This window comes from Heterodontus francisci, chromosome 3 (assembly GCF_036365525.1).
Source record: "Heterodontus francisci isolate sHetFra1 chromosome 3, sHetFra1.hap1, whole genome shotgun sequence".
NCBI classification, from domain to species: domain Eukaryota; kingdom Metazoa; phylum Chordata; class Chondrichthyes; order Heterodontiformes; family Heterodontidae; genus Heterodontus; species Heterodontus francisci.
Window position 1 is genome coordinate 56,266,720 of NC_090373.1, and position 16,809 is coordinate 56,283,528.

The 16,809-nt window shown below is 42.4% G+C and overlaps 1 protein-coding gene across 1 annotated transcript in view; it reads left to right on the forward strand.

Annotated features, from left to right (window-relative positions):
• Window positions 1-16,809, forward strand: part of LOC137356489 (probable E3 ubiquitin-protein ligase RNF144A-A) — a 95,945-nt gene that overhangs the window by 24,753 nt on the left and 54,383 nt on the right. The window contains 1 exon segment of the mRNA XM_068022376.1: window positions 13,583-13,649. Coding sequence (XP_067878477.1) covers window positions 13,583-13,649 — 67 coding nt within the window.

A 16,809-nucleotide genomic window follows, 5' to 3' on the forward strand; every position in this document is an offset into this window, starting at 1 on the left:
TATAGTTTTTAAAAAAATGATCTGATTGCCTGATGAGCAGGGAAATTAAAGGAATGATTTATGGAATGCTCCTAAAAAAGAAAACAAAAAAAACTTTTCCCTTGTAAAATGTATACATTAAATAAATAAAATTAAATATAAGCATAAACGCAAAATTATTTCAATATATTTCAAAGCTCATTACACCATGGTACTCTGAAATGATGTGCAATGCCATAGGAGTGCTGGATGTCAAGTCCAGTTCTGCTAATCTTTAGTAGTGAGCCAAAATTTGATTGAAAATCAAATGATAATTGTAAGAGAACAGAAAATGCTGGAAATGTCTGCAGAACCTGTCAGCATCTGAAATGTTTTGGGTGAGGACCAATGATTTGATTATAATGTCACAATAGTATACTTTTTTCTCAGAGATCAATATGATTAGGCCACCTCATGAAAGTCTAAATACTAAATGCTGTCACAGAGAAAGTATGATACAGGAAACAAATATTATTGCAAATCAGTGCTGGCTGCAAAGTGCAGTTTTCTCATCACTGTAACCCATAAAATGAGTTTATGTAGGGAAAGAATGGTTATGTTCTCCTGTCCTCTGGATGCAATACACCTGTTGGAACTTATAATTTGTATCTCTGTCATCATTGTTGTCTACATCTTGAGATTGTTGAGTCTCTCTCTTTATCTTCACTGGTTAACTTTCTGTTTTTAACCAAACATCTCCTTTGTAATTGGTTATTTGCTATTTATATTGCATTATACTTGGTCACAATCATGCAGTACAAAACCTTTTCAGTCCAATTTCAGTTTCCTCCCCAGTTATCTGGTCCCAAAAAATACTAACATACAGCTGCCATTATAGTTCTTTACCCAGCTCACTATATAGCATAGATACTTTTCAGGGGAAGCTGGATTACACTTGAGGGAGAAAGGAATAGAAGGTTGTAGGGTTATAGTAGAGTGGGAGAGGGCTTGTGTGAAGCATGGACTTGTTGGGCCAAAAGCTGCACCTGTGCTGTGCATTCTGTGCAAAGATGAAAATTGTAACATACTGTAGACTTTAGAAAATCAAGAAAACAAATTCTTCATCCCGTCTTCTGATGCTTCAATAATTTTTCCTATCACAATACAACAAGCTTTCCCCTTCCTTTTGTGGCCTCATTCTTGACCTTGACACGTTCTCCCGTGACGTTTTGTGACACAACTGAGCTCCAACCTGAACAACATGCATGATAGGTGATCCGCACAGAGACTTGACTGTTCACGTTGTCGGCAGCCGATTGCACCCATGTGAGTAAATAGCATGAATAGAGTACGTCTTGACCCGTGAACAACCTGAGCACTGCCAAAGTCTGTAGATAAACAAAGCAAAACAGAATAATTGTTCAATATATCAGGATAGACAGATATAGATAGATAGTTAATATATTATGCGTGGATATAGACACTGTAGAAGGTGCAACAATGAGTTCCCACTCCCTCATTTACTATTGAAAAGGATATCCCAGAACTTTCCCCATGGTTTAGTTGGTGCACTGGAAAGGATTTATACCTCAGAAACAGGCCATTCAACCAAGCTGGTCTATGCTCCCCATGAGCCTTCTCCCACCCTACTTCTAAACCTATCAGCATAATCTTCCGTTCCCCTCTCTCTCTTCCATACACTTACCTAGCATCCCCTTAAATGCATCTATGCTACTCCCTTCAACTATGCCATGTGGTAGCAAGTTCCACATTCTATCCACTGTCTGGGTAAAGAAGTTTCTCCTGACTTCTTTATTAGATTTAGTGACACACGAGTGCAAATATCTTCTCTGTCTGTTATTAAACCGCTTCATAATTTTAAATACCTGTACTAGGCCCTCCCCTCAACCTTCTCTTTTCTAGAGGGAAGAACCCCAGCCTGTTGTCTTTCCTGATGGTCATAATCTCTGCGTTCTGATATTATACTTGTAACTCAGTTTTGCACCTTCTCCGGTGTCTATATCTACACATAATATATTAACTATCTTTATATCTGTCTATCCTGATATATTAGCTGATGTTGATGCAGCAGTAGGGGTGCAACATACAACTACCATCTGTGCCCCTGGGCTAAAGGGCATAAAATTACTAACCTGTTAGTAAGTGTATGTCTGTATGAGAAAGAACCAGTGCCAATTGTGACGTGCTCCATGACGATGGAGACTCTAGGCCTAGTTCATTTAGGCTAGGTGATAGAGGGATGTTAATGCCTGTGGGACATGCCCCAATAGGAGTCAGCACATTCAGGAAACCAGAGTTAAATTGGGGTGAGTTAACTATAAAATATTGAAAGTTCTATTGCTGTTGGAAGTAATGTCCAAGGAACCTCTGATAACCATGTTTTTTTTTCCTGACAAGTAGACAAGAACATGGCCATCTCCTCCGTTGGCAATTTGTGGTTTTTGCTGACTTTGTCACAAAGCTGAAGAAATTTTACATTTTGGGAAAAAAAATTGCTTTGGAAGTATGAACTTTTTTTCTGTGCAAAGATTACCAATTTGCATATATATCAATGTGTAGCTTTGTTTATCCCCCTCTCTCTCCTGCCATCCACCCTATCAGTCCTCAAGGTAAATTGGGCAAACATAGGCTGGTATTTGGCTATGGAAGGGAAGGGAGTATGTTGGGCAATTGACTGATGGAAGGTACCAGTGGTTATGGTCTTTGCCCAATGAACCATTTCAGGAGTGAGAAACCTTTGAATTATGACTTGAGCAGCTTTGGTGCACTGGCTGAGTTTGGGTAGTTCCATTTCCCAAAAGGACACTGATTTACCAGATTAGTCTGATTTCTTTTTGGAATACTCCGATTGGAAGCAACCATTTTGCTATTTGTGTCCTGGAATATTTTTTTGTATTAAAGAAATGTAGCAGTGCACAATTATATTTAGCAATAGGCAGAAGGAAGTATCATTGATAGTGTCCCAGAAAATCTTTTTTTTTTTCTAAATTTCTGTATTGGAACTTTTGATAAAACCTGAATGAGCACAGACCTCTTCAAAAGAGCATCTATCCTTCCACTGTTATTTTAAACTGTTAGTCATTCACAGCTATTCAGGATAGGGCTAAAAATACAACAAAACTTGTTAAAAATGCATTTTTCTGTTTGCATATAATTAGGTTCTGCCTTCGGCTCAGTAAAGTGTTACTTTTTTTTGTAATCCTTTTAATTCCGTAGCAAGGAAGATGAAGAGCCAATGGAAAAAATGTCAAATTAAAATACTGTTTTATTTTCACTGTTTACATAAGCAGGATACTATAATACTGTTATGCAGCTCAAATTCGTGATAATAGTTCATGGAAATCAGCTAAATTCCTTGCTCCTGGTGCCTCCCTAAGCTATATAATCTCTTTGCAGCTTATATGATTTAGCACAAAACTGGCAAAGTCTTTGAAATGTGCTATGGTAATATGTGCAGACCAGAGTGTCCAACCTTTTCAGGTGGCGGGGGGGGGGGGGTGGCATATTACAATTTTTGTCTTACATGGGTGAGACAATTTCAGAAAGATAAAAGCAATAAAAATTTATCTTTGTATTAATCAAAACAACAACAAAATGTGCATTTTTGTCAAGAAGCTTTTAATGAGAAGATTAATTTATTGACTAACCTTCTCATCACTATGTTGGACACTGATTTAATGAGATACCTGGCATTTTGTTTGCTTGCACAAGTAGCCAGTGTTTGCCTGCACACTTGTAGCAATGTGGAGTATTCCAGACAGATGTCCATCTGTCAGGAGTGATCTTGATCACACTCTCTCCCTCTTGCCGCCCCCTGGCCCCCCTCGCTCGCCCCTCAACTGCCACTCCCTCACCCCCCTCGCCCGTTTTCCCCCCCCCACCCCCTCTTGTCCAACCACCACCCCCCACCCCACCCACCAAGATGAAGGATGAGGATTGTGAAATCAATCCGCTTGTATTCTTGGTCATTTAAATATTATTATGCGGCTGCTTGCCTTCATTTTAATATTTTTAACCACGGGTCAGTTTATCCAGGCCTTGGGAAACTCGGCAGCTAGCCTGTTAACCACCCACTTCCACAGACAATTGGACTCACTCCCTCACCCACCGTCGTCTTGACACTCATGGCAACCTGTCACAATTTTAATAGCCTCTGAATTAATAAAAACATTTTGTATTTATGTAGCACCTTTTAACAGGGTGCTTCACAAGAGTGTTATAAAACAAAATTTGGCACCATGCCACATGAAGCGATACTAGGACCAATGACCAAAATCTTGATGAAAGAGCTAGGTTCTAAGGAGCATCTTAAAGGAGGATAGATAGATAGATAGATGAAGAGGTCTAGGGTGGTAATCTCAGACCTTAGGAATCTCTGGACTGAGAATCCTCATCGTAGATGAATTCAATGTCCATCTCAGCTCCCTTTGCCCCTCTTCCAAATTTGCTGCTCTCCAGTCACCCTTTAAACCTCCTCCTCCATATAAACGTTTCTATCTGTATTCTTAGGTGCCTCCTCAACTTTTCCATCTCCCATGGACCGTCTCTCATCCGGTGGTCTTGATCGCTGACCAGGCTTTCTAAACCCACATTCTTGTGCATTCACCCGAGAAATAGCTCTTTGCCTTGCCTCTGCCCCGCCCCGCTCCTGGGAGTCATTTATAAGCACACTTCTGAATTTGTGGTTCCTGGCTTTGGTCCTCCAGTCACTATGATACCGCAATACTGTTTTGTCGAACTCATCTATCTTTTCCATTTTTGTTGCCATCAAAAGCTTCAGTATTTTGCATTCTAGATGTTTCCTCCTAGTATTGCCTCCATGTTTGCTCAGTTAAGTCTTAGCCATCCATCGCCAGATCTGACCACATCAAATTCATTTGGGCCACATTCTCCTCTGCAACAACAGCCTGCTACTTTATGATCATCCTGCAGGACCACAACAGCACCACCTTTCTTTTATCTATTAACTTTAAATCCCTTTTTTTTTTACTCTTCCTCCCTCATAACAAGAAGTTTCAGGAACTCATAGATTTTGATATTTCTAAGTTTGAGACTGTATATTTAGTTGTCTGCTGTTTTCCTTCTTTCCACCTGCCCACTAAGTCACGTCACAGATCTATGCCAAACCTTTCTATAGAACCTTGTTTAAATTCCTTGAGTCCGTGCCTTTGGTGGAGAGAGGGCAGGGAAATGGGAGATGTCTTGTAATCTGGTGGATAGAATGTTGTGTTGCATTCCTCAATTTTGCTAGGGCTCCTTGATGCTATACTATGTCAAATGTTGTCTTCATGTCAAGGGCAGTCCCTCTCACCTCACCTCTTGAATTCAGCTGTTTTGTCCATATTTGAACCGAGGTTGTAACGAGGTCTGGAGCAGAGAGGTCCTAGCGGAACCCAAACTGAGCATCACGTGAGTAGGTTATGCTGTGTACATGCCACTTAATAGCACTGTCGATGACACCTTCCATCACTTTACTGAATATCGAGAGTAGACTGATAGGGCAGTAACTAACTGTCTTGTTTCTTGTGGACACAACATACCTGGGCAATTTTCCACATTGTCGGGTAGATTCCTATGTTGTAGCTGTACTGGAACAGCTTGGCTAGGGGTGCATCTAGTTCTGGAGCACAGGTCACTCTGGAGGAGGACGTGCAAGGAGTCATTGCTGTACTGTGGGGCCACCCAGGTTCTTGTCTCTGCCATGGCCACAAACGGGTCTCTCAATCCTAAAAAGGTCTTGTGTTGGGATGCCTTTTGTCCAGTGGGGCGCCTGTGTGGTTAATGGCAAATGAAGACATCCTCTGAGGGCCTTGATGGTCATTTTCAATGACTTCTGTTGGTCTAAGATGTTTCACTTTCATAAGCAAAACTGCAAGTAATGACATGCCATGTTTCCGCGCTACTGAGAGTGCTGGCAGCCCTTAAAACTGGCCGTCAGCACCTTCTTCTGGGGTCATGACCTCCTCCTGCAATCCCTGACCCTCCCATTCACACGTGCCTTTTTCTTTTAAAAGTCTGCCAACCGGGCGCCAGTTGGATGGCTGGCGAGCGATCGCGGCAGGAGCAGAGGTCAGAGCGGGAGGGCCTTCGCCACATGCTTCCGGTTCCAGGCCCACGAACCAGTTGGGTCTTGATGAATTTGGGCCTATATCAGGGGCCTGCAATGTATCTGTAGATTTTGAGGTCCATGACTGGTAATGGGGCGGCACAGTGGCGCTGTGGTTAGCACCGCAGCCTCACAGCTCCAGCAACCCGAGTTCAGTTCTGAGTACTGCCTGTGTGGAGTTTGCAAGTTTTCCCTGTGACCGCGTGGGTTTCCGCAGGGTGCTCCGGTTTCCTCCCACAGCCAAAGACTTGCAGGTTAATAGGTAAATTGGCCATTGTAAATTGCCCCTAGTGTAGGTAGTTGGTAGGAGAATGGTGGGGTTGTGGTAGGGAATATGGGATTAATGTAGGATTAGTATAAATGGGTGGTTGCTGGTCGGCACAGACTCGATGGGCCATAGGGCCTGTTTCAGTGCTGTATCTCTAAATAAATAAAAAATAAATAAATACATTTCAGGGACTAAAAATTTCTCAGTGGCTTCTTCAGACTGGCTTTATAAAAATAAAATCATAAGTGTCAGTTTCACACTGACAGGTGCTGAAAGAGGGAACAGCACTTCTGAACCCAGACAGATTTGTGGTTTTCCGACGGGTTCCAGTTATTTTTTTTAAAAGCCCGCCGGTAAACCCGAATCTTAACGAAGTTCAGAAACACCTGATCCTGCTCCCAGTAACGGTCAGAGAGGGGGAGAGGTGGAGGGAGGGGCAAGAGAGGGAGGGGACGGGCTAGGGAGAGGGGGAGAGGATGAGAGAGGTGGGGTGAGAGAGACAGGGAGAGGGATGGACACAAAGGGGAGGGGTGGGGGGGAGCGATAGACACGGAGTGGGGAGAGATGCACAGAGGTTGACGGCAGGTACCCATCACAGCATCTGCGCTTGCCTCCGGCCTGCTGGAGAGAACACCAATATTATTGGGTTCGGTTTTCAGATCTCGTCATGCCAGCCATGCATGTGTAGATCTCCAGAAGTGTGGTTGAGGACACACAAACACAATCTTTCCTCACTCTCCTGTACGCACGCTCCAGTCTCACTGACCATGATTGCACAGCAGCCCTAGGCCCCCACTAGCTCCAGAGCCTCTTCCTCAGCCAGCGTCAGAGGACACACAAGGGATTCCTCCTTCAGTCCCTGATGTTTCCCAGGTGTTATGTGCCTTTTTCTCCTGCAAGTGGAAAGAGGGACATAGTTAGACTTTGCAGGAAGAGCAACAGGACAGTTATGCTAGTGAAAGCCCCTTGTCCCCTGATGGGTTTTCCAACATGTCTTTTCGCCACCTCCACTCTCGGGAGGTAATGGGTATGAGCTGTGAAAGAAGCAGCCTTGAATCTGCCAGGATGTGGTGGTGCTTAAACACCTTGCCATGACCTTTGTGATCACTCCCTCCTCATAGCATGCTCTCTTCTGTGTAGGCACATGCAAACCCCAAAAAGAAGAGAGGTAAGGAGGACTCACCTTGGCAAAGCGAAGGAGGTCATTGACCCTCTTGCAACACAGGACACAGTTCCGGGGTTAACCCCACGGCTGCTGACCTCTTCTGTAATCTCCATCTAGGCTCGCTTGGTCAGGCGGATCGCTTGACATGTCTTGGAAAGAGGACCTCTGCCTTTCCCTTGCAGCCTGAAGAAGAATCTTCGGGGAGGCATCACTAAACCGTAGGGCCACCTGGTGTCTTGCCTCGGGCATAGTCCCAGTCCACTCCTGCTCCATCCGGACAGTCAGCAGCAGTGGTAGTGGTGTAGAGGGGTCCAGCAGCTGATAATGCAGCAACAATGGCTACAGTGGTGCAGAGGAGTCCAGCTGCACTCCAGGATCACTACCTCATTGAAAGGCAGCAATACCCGCAGCCCTGGCAGCACTTTAAAAATGGCACCAGCACCTGCACTGGAGTTATTTGACGCTGCAATCAGCACCTGGGAGCCCGTCCCTGTCCTGCAATAGGACAGGCCTTGCGCATACAATATGTTAAGCGGCCGGCTGTCATGTGATCGCAGTCAGTCAACTGCACACGTGACGTGGCGATGACACCTACTTCCAGGGCCAGCACCGAAACCCGTGACAAAATCAGCCTCTAGTGTGCAAACTACCCATGTAGCTGGGCCAGTGCTTGACACAGAAAGCCTTTCCACCCCCCAAGTATACACACGATATGGGATGTTTGAAGAAAAAAACAAAAGAAAATATACAGACCTAACACCAGTAATAAGATTTTGTCATTTTACATAAACAGTAATTCATTAAGGAACACCATATTCAAATACAAGAAAGAAATACATAACTCTCTTTGAGCCATCTTCCAAATTACTTTTTTTTTTGCTGCCTAACAGGGACCCACTGATGTTGTTACAGCACTCTTACTGCTGCCATGGCTGAGATCTGCTAATTTAGCATAGTCCAGGCATTGAAAGTAGTTTTCATGGATCAGCTATTTGCTGGATAATGTAACTAAGCTACCAGAGAGAAAGGGAAAGGAAGCCTTCTACATTTAATATAATGAATATAAAATTATAGTCATAGAGTCGTACAGCATAGAAACAGGTCCTTCGGCCCACCGCGTCCATGCCGACCATAATGCCTGTCTATACTAATCCCGCCTGCCTGCATTAATTCCATATCCCTCGATGCCTTTCTCATTCAAATACCTGTCCAGATGCCTGTTAAATGTTGCTACTGTTCCTGCCTCCACCACCTCCTCAGGCAGCTCATTCCAGATACCCACTATTCTTTGTGTGAAAAATTTACCCCTTTGATCCCCTTTAAACCTCCTCCTGCTCACCTTAAATCTAAACCCTCTAGTTTTAGTCAGCCCTACCGTGGGAAACAGACTCTGGCTATCTACCCTATCTATGCCTCTCATAATTTTATATACCTCTATCATATCCCCTCTCAGCCTGCTTTCACTCCAGGGTAAACAGACACAGCCTATCCAATCTCTCTTTATAACTCAAGCCCTCCAAACCAGGCAACATCCTTCTGAATCATTTCTGCACCTTCTCTAGCTTAATCACATCTTTCTGTAGTGCGGCGACCAGAACTGCACACAGTACTCCAAATGCGGCCTTACCAGCGTTATGTACAACTGTAACATGACGTCCCAACTCTTGTACTCAATGCCTCGGCCGATGAAGGCAAGCATGTCGTACGCCTCCTTCACCACCCTGTCTACCTGTGTTGCCACTTTCAGGGAACTATGTACTTGCACCCCAAGGTCTCTCTGCTCAACAACACTCCCCAGGGCCCTGCCATTCGCTGTATATGTCCTGCCCTGGTTTAACTTCCCAAAATGCATCACTTCACACTTGTCTGCGTTAAATTCCATTTGCCAATCCCTTGCCCACTTTCCCAGTTGATCTATATCCTGTTGTAGCCTTAGACAACCTTCATCACTGCCCACTGTACCACCAATCAGCAAACTTACTAATCATGCCCCTTACATTCACATCCAAGTCATTAATATATATGACAAACAACAGAGGGCCCAGCACCGATCCCTGCGGCACACCACTGGTCACCGGCCTCCAACCTGAAAAACAACCCTCCACTACCACCCTCTGCCTCCTATCACCAAGCCAATTTTGTATCCAATTGGCTAGCTCACCCTGGATCCCATGTGTTCGAACCTTCTGGACCAGCCTACCATAAGGGACTTTGTCAAAGGCCTTGCTAAAGTCCATCTAGACAACGTCCATCGCCCTGCCCTCATCAATCCTCTTGGTCACCTCCTCAAAAAACTCGATCAAATTCATGAGACATGATTTCCCATGCACAAAGCCATGCTGACTATCCCTAATCAGACCATGCCTTTCCAAATGCATATAAATCCTGTCTCTCAGAATCCCTTCCAATAACTTTCCCACCACTGATGTAAGGCTCACCGGCCTGTAGTTCCCTGGCTTATCCCTGCTGCCCTTAAATATTAATTATCAGGACATCTTAATAAACTTATCGAAATGAAAGGGCCACTGTGTATGCATAGATGAAGGGTAAGGTCAAGATTGGGATCGGCTATGATTCGCTCTGATTACATAGTTTGTTGAAGCACACGGCCAAGTTTCACATGTCATTATGATCACTTGAACAAGGTACATAACATGATAGCCAGTAAGGCTCTACATATTCATATATAAATGCAAAGATTTAGTCAGCTAGAACCATACAGCATTTCTACTTGTCATACTTGTGGCAGGTTTCTTTTAGGATTAAGATGCGTCTTTGTTACTTTGTAGACAAGTTTTCTATAAGTTGGGTCTTTGATAAATCAATTACCAGCTCTGTCAGGTCCACAGACTCATTTGAATCTTACTGTTCATTAGATTGAACTCGAATGAACCAAATCCATGCCAAAAATGTTGCCAAATCCAGAGTTGGTCCCAGTCTACAATTTAGTGGTGTGATGAGGTCAGAAATGCTTTTAAAATCTGAAATATTCTTTTTAGTTCAATTCAAGTTCTCTGCTTCTGTTTTCAGCTGGTTTAGGTTACTTTGAACTTGAGTAATATCTCAATTGGTGGTTTCTGGCATTATCTGTCTCAAGATAACTCAAAGAAACTATTACACTTGTGAGAAGGGATGATATGTTGGAAGATTCATCAAAAGAGGCCATATGAATTGAGCTAAGGAACAAAAAAGGGGCAATCACACTGCTGGGAGTGTACTCTAGATCCCCAAACAGTCAGCGGGAGATAGAAGAGCAGATAGGTAGGCAAATCTCTGAGCAGTGCAAGAACAACAGGGCAGTAATGGGGGATTTTAACTACCCCAATATTAACTGGGATAGTTTTAGTGTGAAAGGAATTGAGGGAGCAGAATTCTTGAAGTGTATTCATGAGAACTTTTTTAGCCACTATGTAGCAAGTCCAACAAGACAGGACACAGTTTTAGACTTAGTTTTAGGAAATGAAGATGGGCAGGTGGAAGGAGTAGCAGTGGGAGAGCATTTTGGTGGTAGTAATCATAATTCAGTTAGTTTAAACATAATCATGGAAAAGGACAAGGATAGAACAGGATTTAGAATTCTCAATTGGGGCAAGGCCAATTTTACTAAACTGAGGAGTGATTTAGTAAAAGTGCATTGAAAACAGCTACTTGAAGGTAAACCAGTGTCAGAGCATTCAAAGGGGAGATTCAAGGGGTTCAAAGTAAACATGTTCTCACAAAGAAAAAGGGTGGGACGGCCAAATCTAGAGCCCCATGGATGTCAAGGAGCTTACAGAGTAAGAAAAGGAAAGCTTATGCCTGACACAGAACTCAACACTACAGAAAGCCGAGAGGAGTATAGAAAGTGGAGGGGTGGAATCAAAAAGGAAATTAGAAAAGCTAAGACAGGGCATGAAAGAATATTGGCAAGCAAAATCAGGGTGAGCCCAAAGATGTTTTATCAATACATTTAGAGTAAGAGGATAACAAAGGAAAGAGTAGCACCCATAAAAGACCAAAAAGGTAATCTATGTGTAGGGGCAGAAGATGTTGGTATTGTTATTAATGAATACTTTCCGTCTGTCTTCACAAAAGAGGGGGACGATGCAGATATTGTAGTTAAGGAAGAGGAGTATGAAGTATTGGATGTAATCAACGTAGGGAGAGGAAGTATTAATGGGATTAGCATCCTTGAAAATTGATAAATCACCAAGGCCAGATGAAATGTACTCCAGGCTGTTAAGAGAAGCAAGAGAAGAAATAGTGGAAGGTATGACCATCATTTTCTAGTCCTCACTGGATACAGGTGTGGTGCCAGAGGATTGGAGAACTGCTAACGTTGTACCTCTGTTTAAAAATGGAGCGAGGGACAAACTGAATAATTACAGGCTAGTCGGTCTAACCTCAGTAGTGGGCAAATTATTGGACTCAATTCTGAGAGACAGGATAAACTATCACTTAGAAAGGCATGGATTAATCAAAGACAGTCAGCATGGATTTGTTACGGGAAGGTCTTGTCTGAGCAACTTGATCAAATTTTTTGAAGAAGTAACAAGGAAGATAGATGAGGGTAGTGCAGTTGACGTGTCTACATGGATTTTAGCAAGGATCTTGACCCACATGGCAGATTGGTTAAAAAATATAAAATCCCATGGGATCCAGGGAAATGCAGCAAGGTGCATACAAAATTGGCTCAATGGCAGGAAACAAAGGGTAATTGTTGATTGGTGTTTTTGCGAATGGAGGGCTGTTTCCAGTGGCGTTCTGCGGGGTTTATTAATGATTTGGACGTAAATGTAGGGGGGATGATCAAGAAGTTTGCAGACGACACAAAGATTGGCCATGTGTTAGATAGTGAGGAGGATAGCTGTAGGCTGGAGCAAGATATTGATGGTCTGGTCAGATGGGCAGAAAAGTGGCAAATGGAATTCAACCTGGAGAAATGTAAGGTGATGTATTTGTGGAGGTCAAACAAGGCAAAGGAGTACGGATTAATGAGAAAATACTGAGAAGTGTAGAGAAAGTGAGGGACCTTGGAGTAAATGTCCACAGATTCCTGCAGGTAGCAGAACAGGTCGACAAGACGATTAAGAAGGTGTATGGAATCCTTTCCTTTATTAGCTGAGGTATAGAATATAAGAGCAGGGAGGTTATGCTGGAACTGTATAAATCATTGGTTAGGCCACAACTTGACTACGGTGTGAAGTTCGGGTCACCTCATTACAGAAAGGATGTATTTACACTAGAGAAGGTACAGAGGAGATTTATGAGGATGTTGCCGGAACTGGAAAAATGCAGCTGTGAGGAAAGATTGGATAGGCTGGGGTTGTTCTCCACGGAACAGAGAGGGCTGAGGGGAGATTTGATTGAGATGTGCAAAATTGTGAAGGGCCTGGATAGAGTTGATGTGAAGGGCCTATTTACCTTAGCAGAGAGGTCAGTGACTAGGGGCCATAGATTTAAAGTGATTGGTAGAAAGATTAGAGGGAAGATGAGGAAAGGTTTTTCACGCAGAGGATGGTGGGGGTCTGGAACTCACTGCCTGAAAGGATAATTGAGAAGAAACCCTCAACTCATTTAAAAGGAGTCTGGATATGCATCTCAAGTGCCATAATCTGCAGGGCTACGGACTAAATGCTGGAAGGTGGGATTACACTGAGTGCAATGTTTTTCGGCCAGCACAGACACGATGGGCCAAGTGGCCTCTTTCTATGCCTTAAACTTTCTATCATTCTATTTCATAAGATCTGTCCACACTCTGCCTGAGAATGTACAATGAAACTAAGCTGTTAACGAATCGGAACTCTCCCAATGGCTCTGATGCAATGTTTCTGGATGTAACTTTAACCGAACCCACCTAGCGACAAATTAACAAAATCGGATTGAATGTTTTATCTCCCATCTGATTTTTGCTTGCCATCTGATCGATTGGATGGCTGATCGGATGTGGCATTTTCTCGCTGGCTGGGCCAGGTTAAAGTTTCCCTCTTGGTCTCTGAGTCATACAGACCAGGGTGGTTCAAGGTTTGATTGCCAATCTGTGTTGAGTTAACTGATCTCAGTAACATGTTACAATTGGTTGCAGGGTCCTGGGTTATGGAAGGAGAAAAGCAACCAGTCTTCTGAGTCGATATGTCCTGGAGATTCTTAAGGTGAGATTTTAACTCCATCAAAACCCATCCACTTAGAGTTAAAATTAGGCCCTTAATTTCTGATTGTTGACCAACTCCTAGTGGGCGTAAGTATCTCTATACGTTGGTATCAGACCCAGGACTCAACTTGGCTGAGATGTCCTCTACCTTGAGGAGGTGCAAACCTTTGGGAGAGGAGGGGAGGAAGTTTGGACTGAAAAAAGATTGAATCTGAGCTTTTGATTTCTAAACAATAGAAATTGTATTTTAATCTGCTCTACTAACCCTATTTATTATGTTAATGTTTGATATTTATTTGGTTCATTTATAATACATAAAGGAATATATGATTTTATTTGATAAAATGATGTTGATACAGTTGACCTTTGTCATTCTTGATCAGAAGCCATGATGTTCTATGAATTCTGTCTACTCCTGAAATTCAGTTACTCCTGACTTCAGGAGGACATAGACTGGTGAAATGGGCAGCCATGTAGCCGATGCAGTACGGAAAAGTGTGAAGTGATGCATTTTGATAGGATGAAGAGAAGCGATATAAATTAAATTGTACAGTTTAAAAATGGGGTGCAAGAACAGAGAGACCTGGCGGTGTACGTGCACAAATCTTTGAAGATGGCAGAATAAGTTGAGAAGGCTGTTTTTTTCAAAAAAACATACGGGATCCTTGGCTTTATAAACGAGCACAATACAACAGCAAGGAAGTCATACTAAACCTTCATAGTTAACTGGTTAGGCCCCATCTGGATGGAGTATTGAATCCTAATCTGGGCACCACTGTTTAGTAAGGATGTCAAGGCCTTGGAGAGAGTGCAGAGGAGATTTACTAGAATAGTACTAGGAACAAGGAGCTTCAGTTACTGCAGCTTCATTTAAAGGAAAGCTAGGGTTGTTCTCCTGGAGCAGAAAATGTTAAGGGGAGATTTAACAGTAGTATTCCTGAAGGATTTTGATAACGTAAATAAGGAGAAACTGTTACCAGCAGTAGAAGGGTTGGTAACCAGAGGATAAAGATTTAAGGTAATTGGCAAAAGAAGCAGAGATGTGATGAGAATTTTTTTTTTTGCACCTCGTGTTATGATCTAGAATGGAGTGTCTGAAAAGGTGGTGGATGCGGATTCAGTAATAACTTTCAAAATGGAATTGGATAAATACCTGGGGGAAAAATTTGTGGCACTTTGGAAGGGCAGGGGAGTGGAACTAATTGGATAGCTTGTTCAAAGAGATGGCAGAGGCATGACATAGGAACATAAGAACATAGGAGCAGAAGAGCAGGAGTAGGTCAGTCAGCTTGTCGAGTCTGCTCCGCTATTCAGTTGTATCATGGCTGATCATCTACCTCAACGCCATTTTCCCACATTATCCCCATATCCCTTGATGTCATTCATATCCAGATATTGACTTCTGTCTTGAGCATGCTCAATGATTGAATTTCCATGGTGCTCTGGGTAGAGAATTCCAAAGATTCAGCACCATCTGAGTAAAGAAATTCCTCCTCATCTCCGTCTTAAATGGCCTGCCCGTTAGTCTGAGACTATGTCCCCTGGTTCTAGTCTCTGACTGGCTAAATGACCTCCTTCTATGCTGTATGATTCTAGGAGAGTTGCACTGAAACAACAAAATTATTTGGTAATTCAAAGAAATATAAATAACACAGCAAAGTGGGAAATCTGTACTAAAAAATAGATAGACTGTAAATAGGTAGCATCTCCTTTTCTTGTTTAAAGAAATTAATTTCGAAGCATCATTCTGCACAAAAACATTTGCCAAACCTTTGTGATTATATTAATAAAGCAACTTCTATTAGAAGCTCAGACTTTGGAGAAACTGAGACTTTCCAGAGCATTTTGACTTCGCTAAAGCACAATGTGACCTTGAAAGTCTTCAAAACTGCTTTTTACAACTCTCTACGTTAATTTCAGGTCAGTTTCATGCTACCTTTAAGATCAGCCACCAATGACCTCTTTGTTCTCTGGCTTGTTTGGAACGTGGTCCATCAGTAAGTAGATTACTGCACCTAAATTCGAATTAATGGTAAAGAATTTATATATAAGTAGAAATGATTATATAATTTACTGGACTTTAAAACGGCCAAGGAAAAGGCATTCAACAACTTGCTTCTTCAGTACTCAGGAGTTTGGAGAAACAGAGAGGCTGTAATAGTTTTTAATAGAAAGTGCTGTTTAACTGTTAGATCAGGATGTTAATGTACAGAGCTGAATACCTTTAAAAATGTTTAGTAAAATATGTTCCGTTATTTCCAAGATAAACTTGCGTTTGTGGTATTTGAATTCGACAAGATTTTTTTTCTGCAGCAATTGATTTGTCTTCTGACTCCATTTGCAGAAGTGATTAAAAAATTTAACTGCAATAAATAGAATTTTTTTTATTGGTAATTGACTAATTTGAAGTATTACTGTGAATGATACCTAGTACTGATATGTCAGGCATAGTGCAGTTTGCTGCATTTTTCCTTTAAACATCTTGATGTATTTTTATTTTGTTCTGATTAGACTCCAGTCCCATAAACACTTGTTTTGTCTCAATCATATGCCGGGAGATTACTCGGACCTTCTCCCATTCTGCTGTCAAGTTCAGCAAGGATTTGGCAGAAACACCATTTACAGGCATAGACAGGGTTTCCATTGAGGTTATGGTGGTGGTATGGAAATACCTTGAGGAAATTCACCTCCATGCACTTTTACAGCACAGAAAGAGACCACTGGGTCCATTGTCAGCTCTGAAAGAGTTATTCATTTAGTCTCACTCAACCCCTACCCTATGCCCATACTCTGCTGAATCTTTCTTTCATTAGGCATTTATCCACTTCCCTTCTAAAGTTTTTACAGATCTGCTACTACCACTGTTTCTAGACAGGTATTCCATATTCTAACAACTGGTATGCCCAATGTGGTTTGTTGAATGATCATTTTCTTTAATCCACTGACTGGAGATCTGAATTTGTATTTTCATTTTCAAAGACATTTTTAAAAAGAACATTTAAAACAGGATGACTGCTGGCAGCTTAAGATGATCACCCAGTTTGTTACACTGTATCCTACATTGCAAAGCACTGTGAGGAGGGAGACGAAATGGCTGCATTTTCCGGAAAGAACCAAGACCCAGGAAGTTTATAGGAACTAACTGTTCTTTCAGCAAGCAT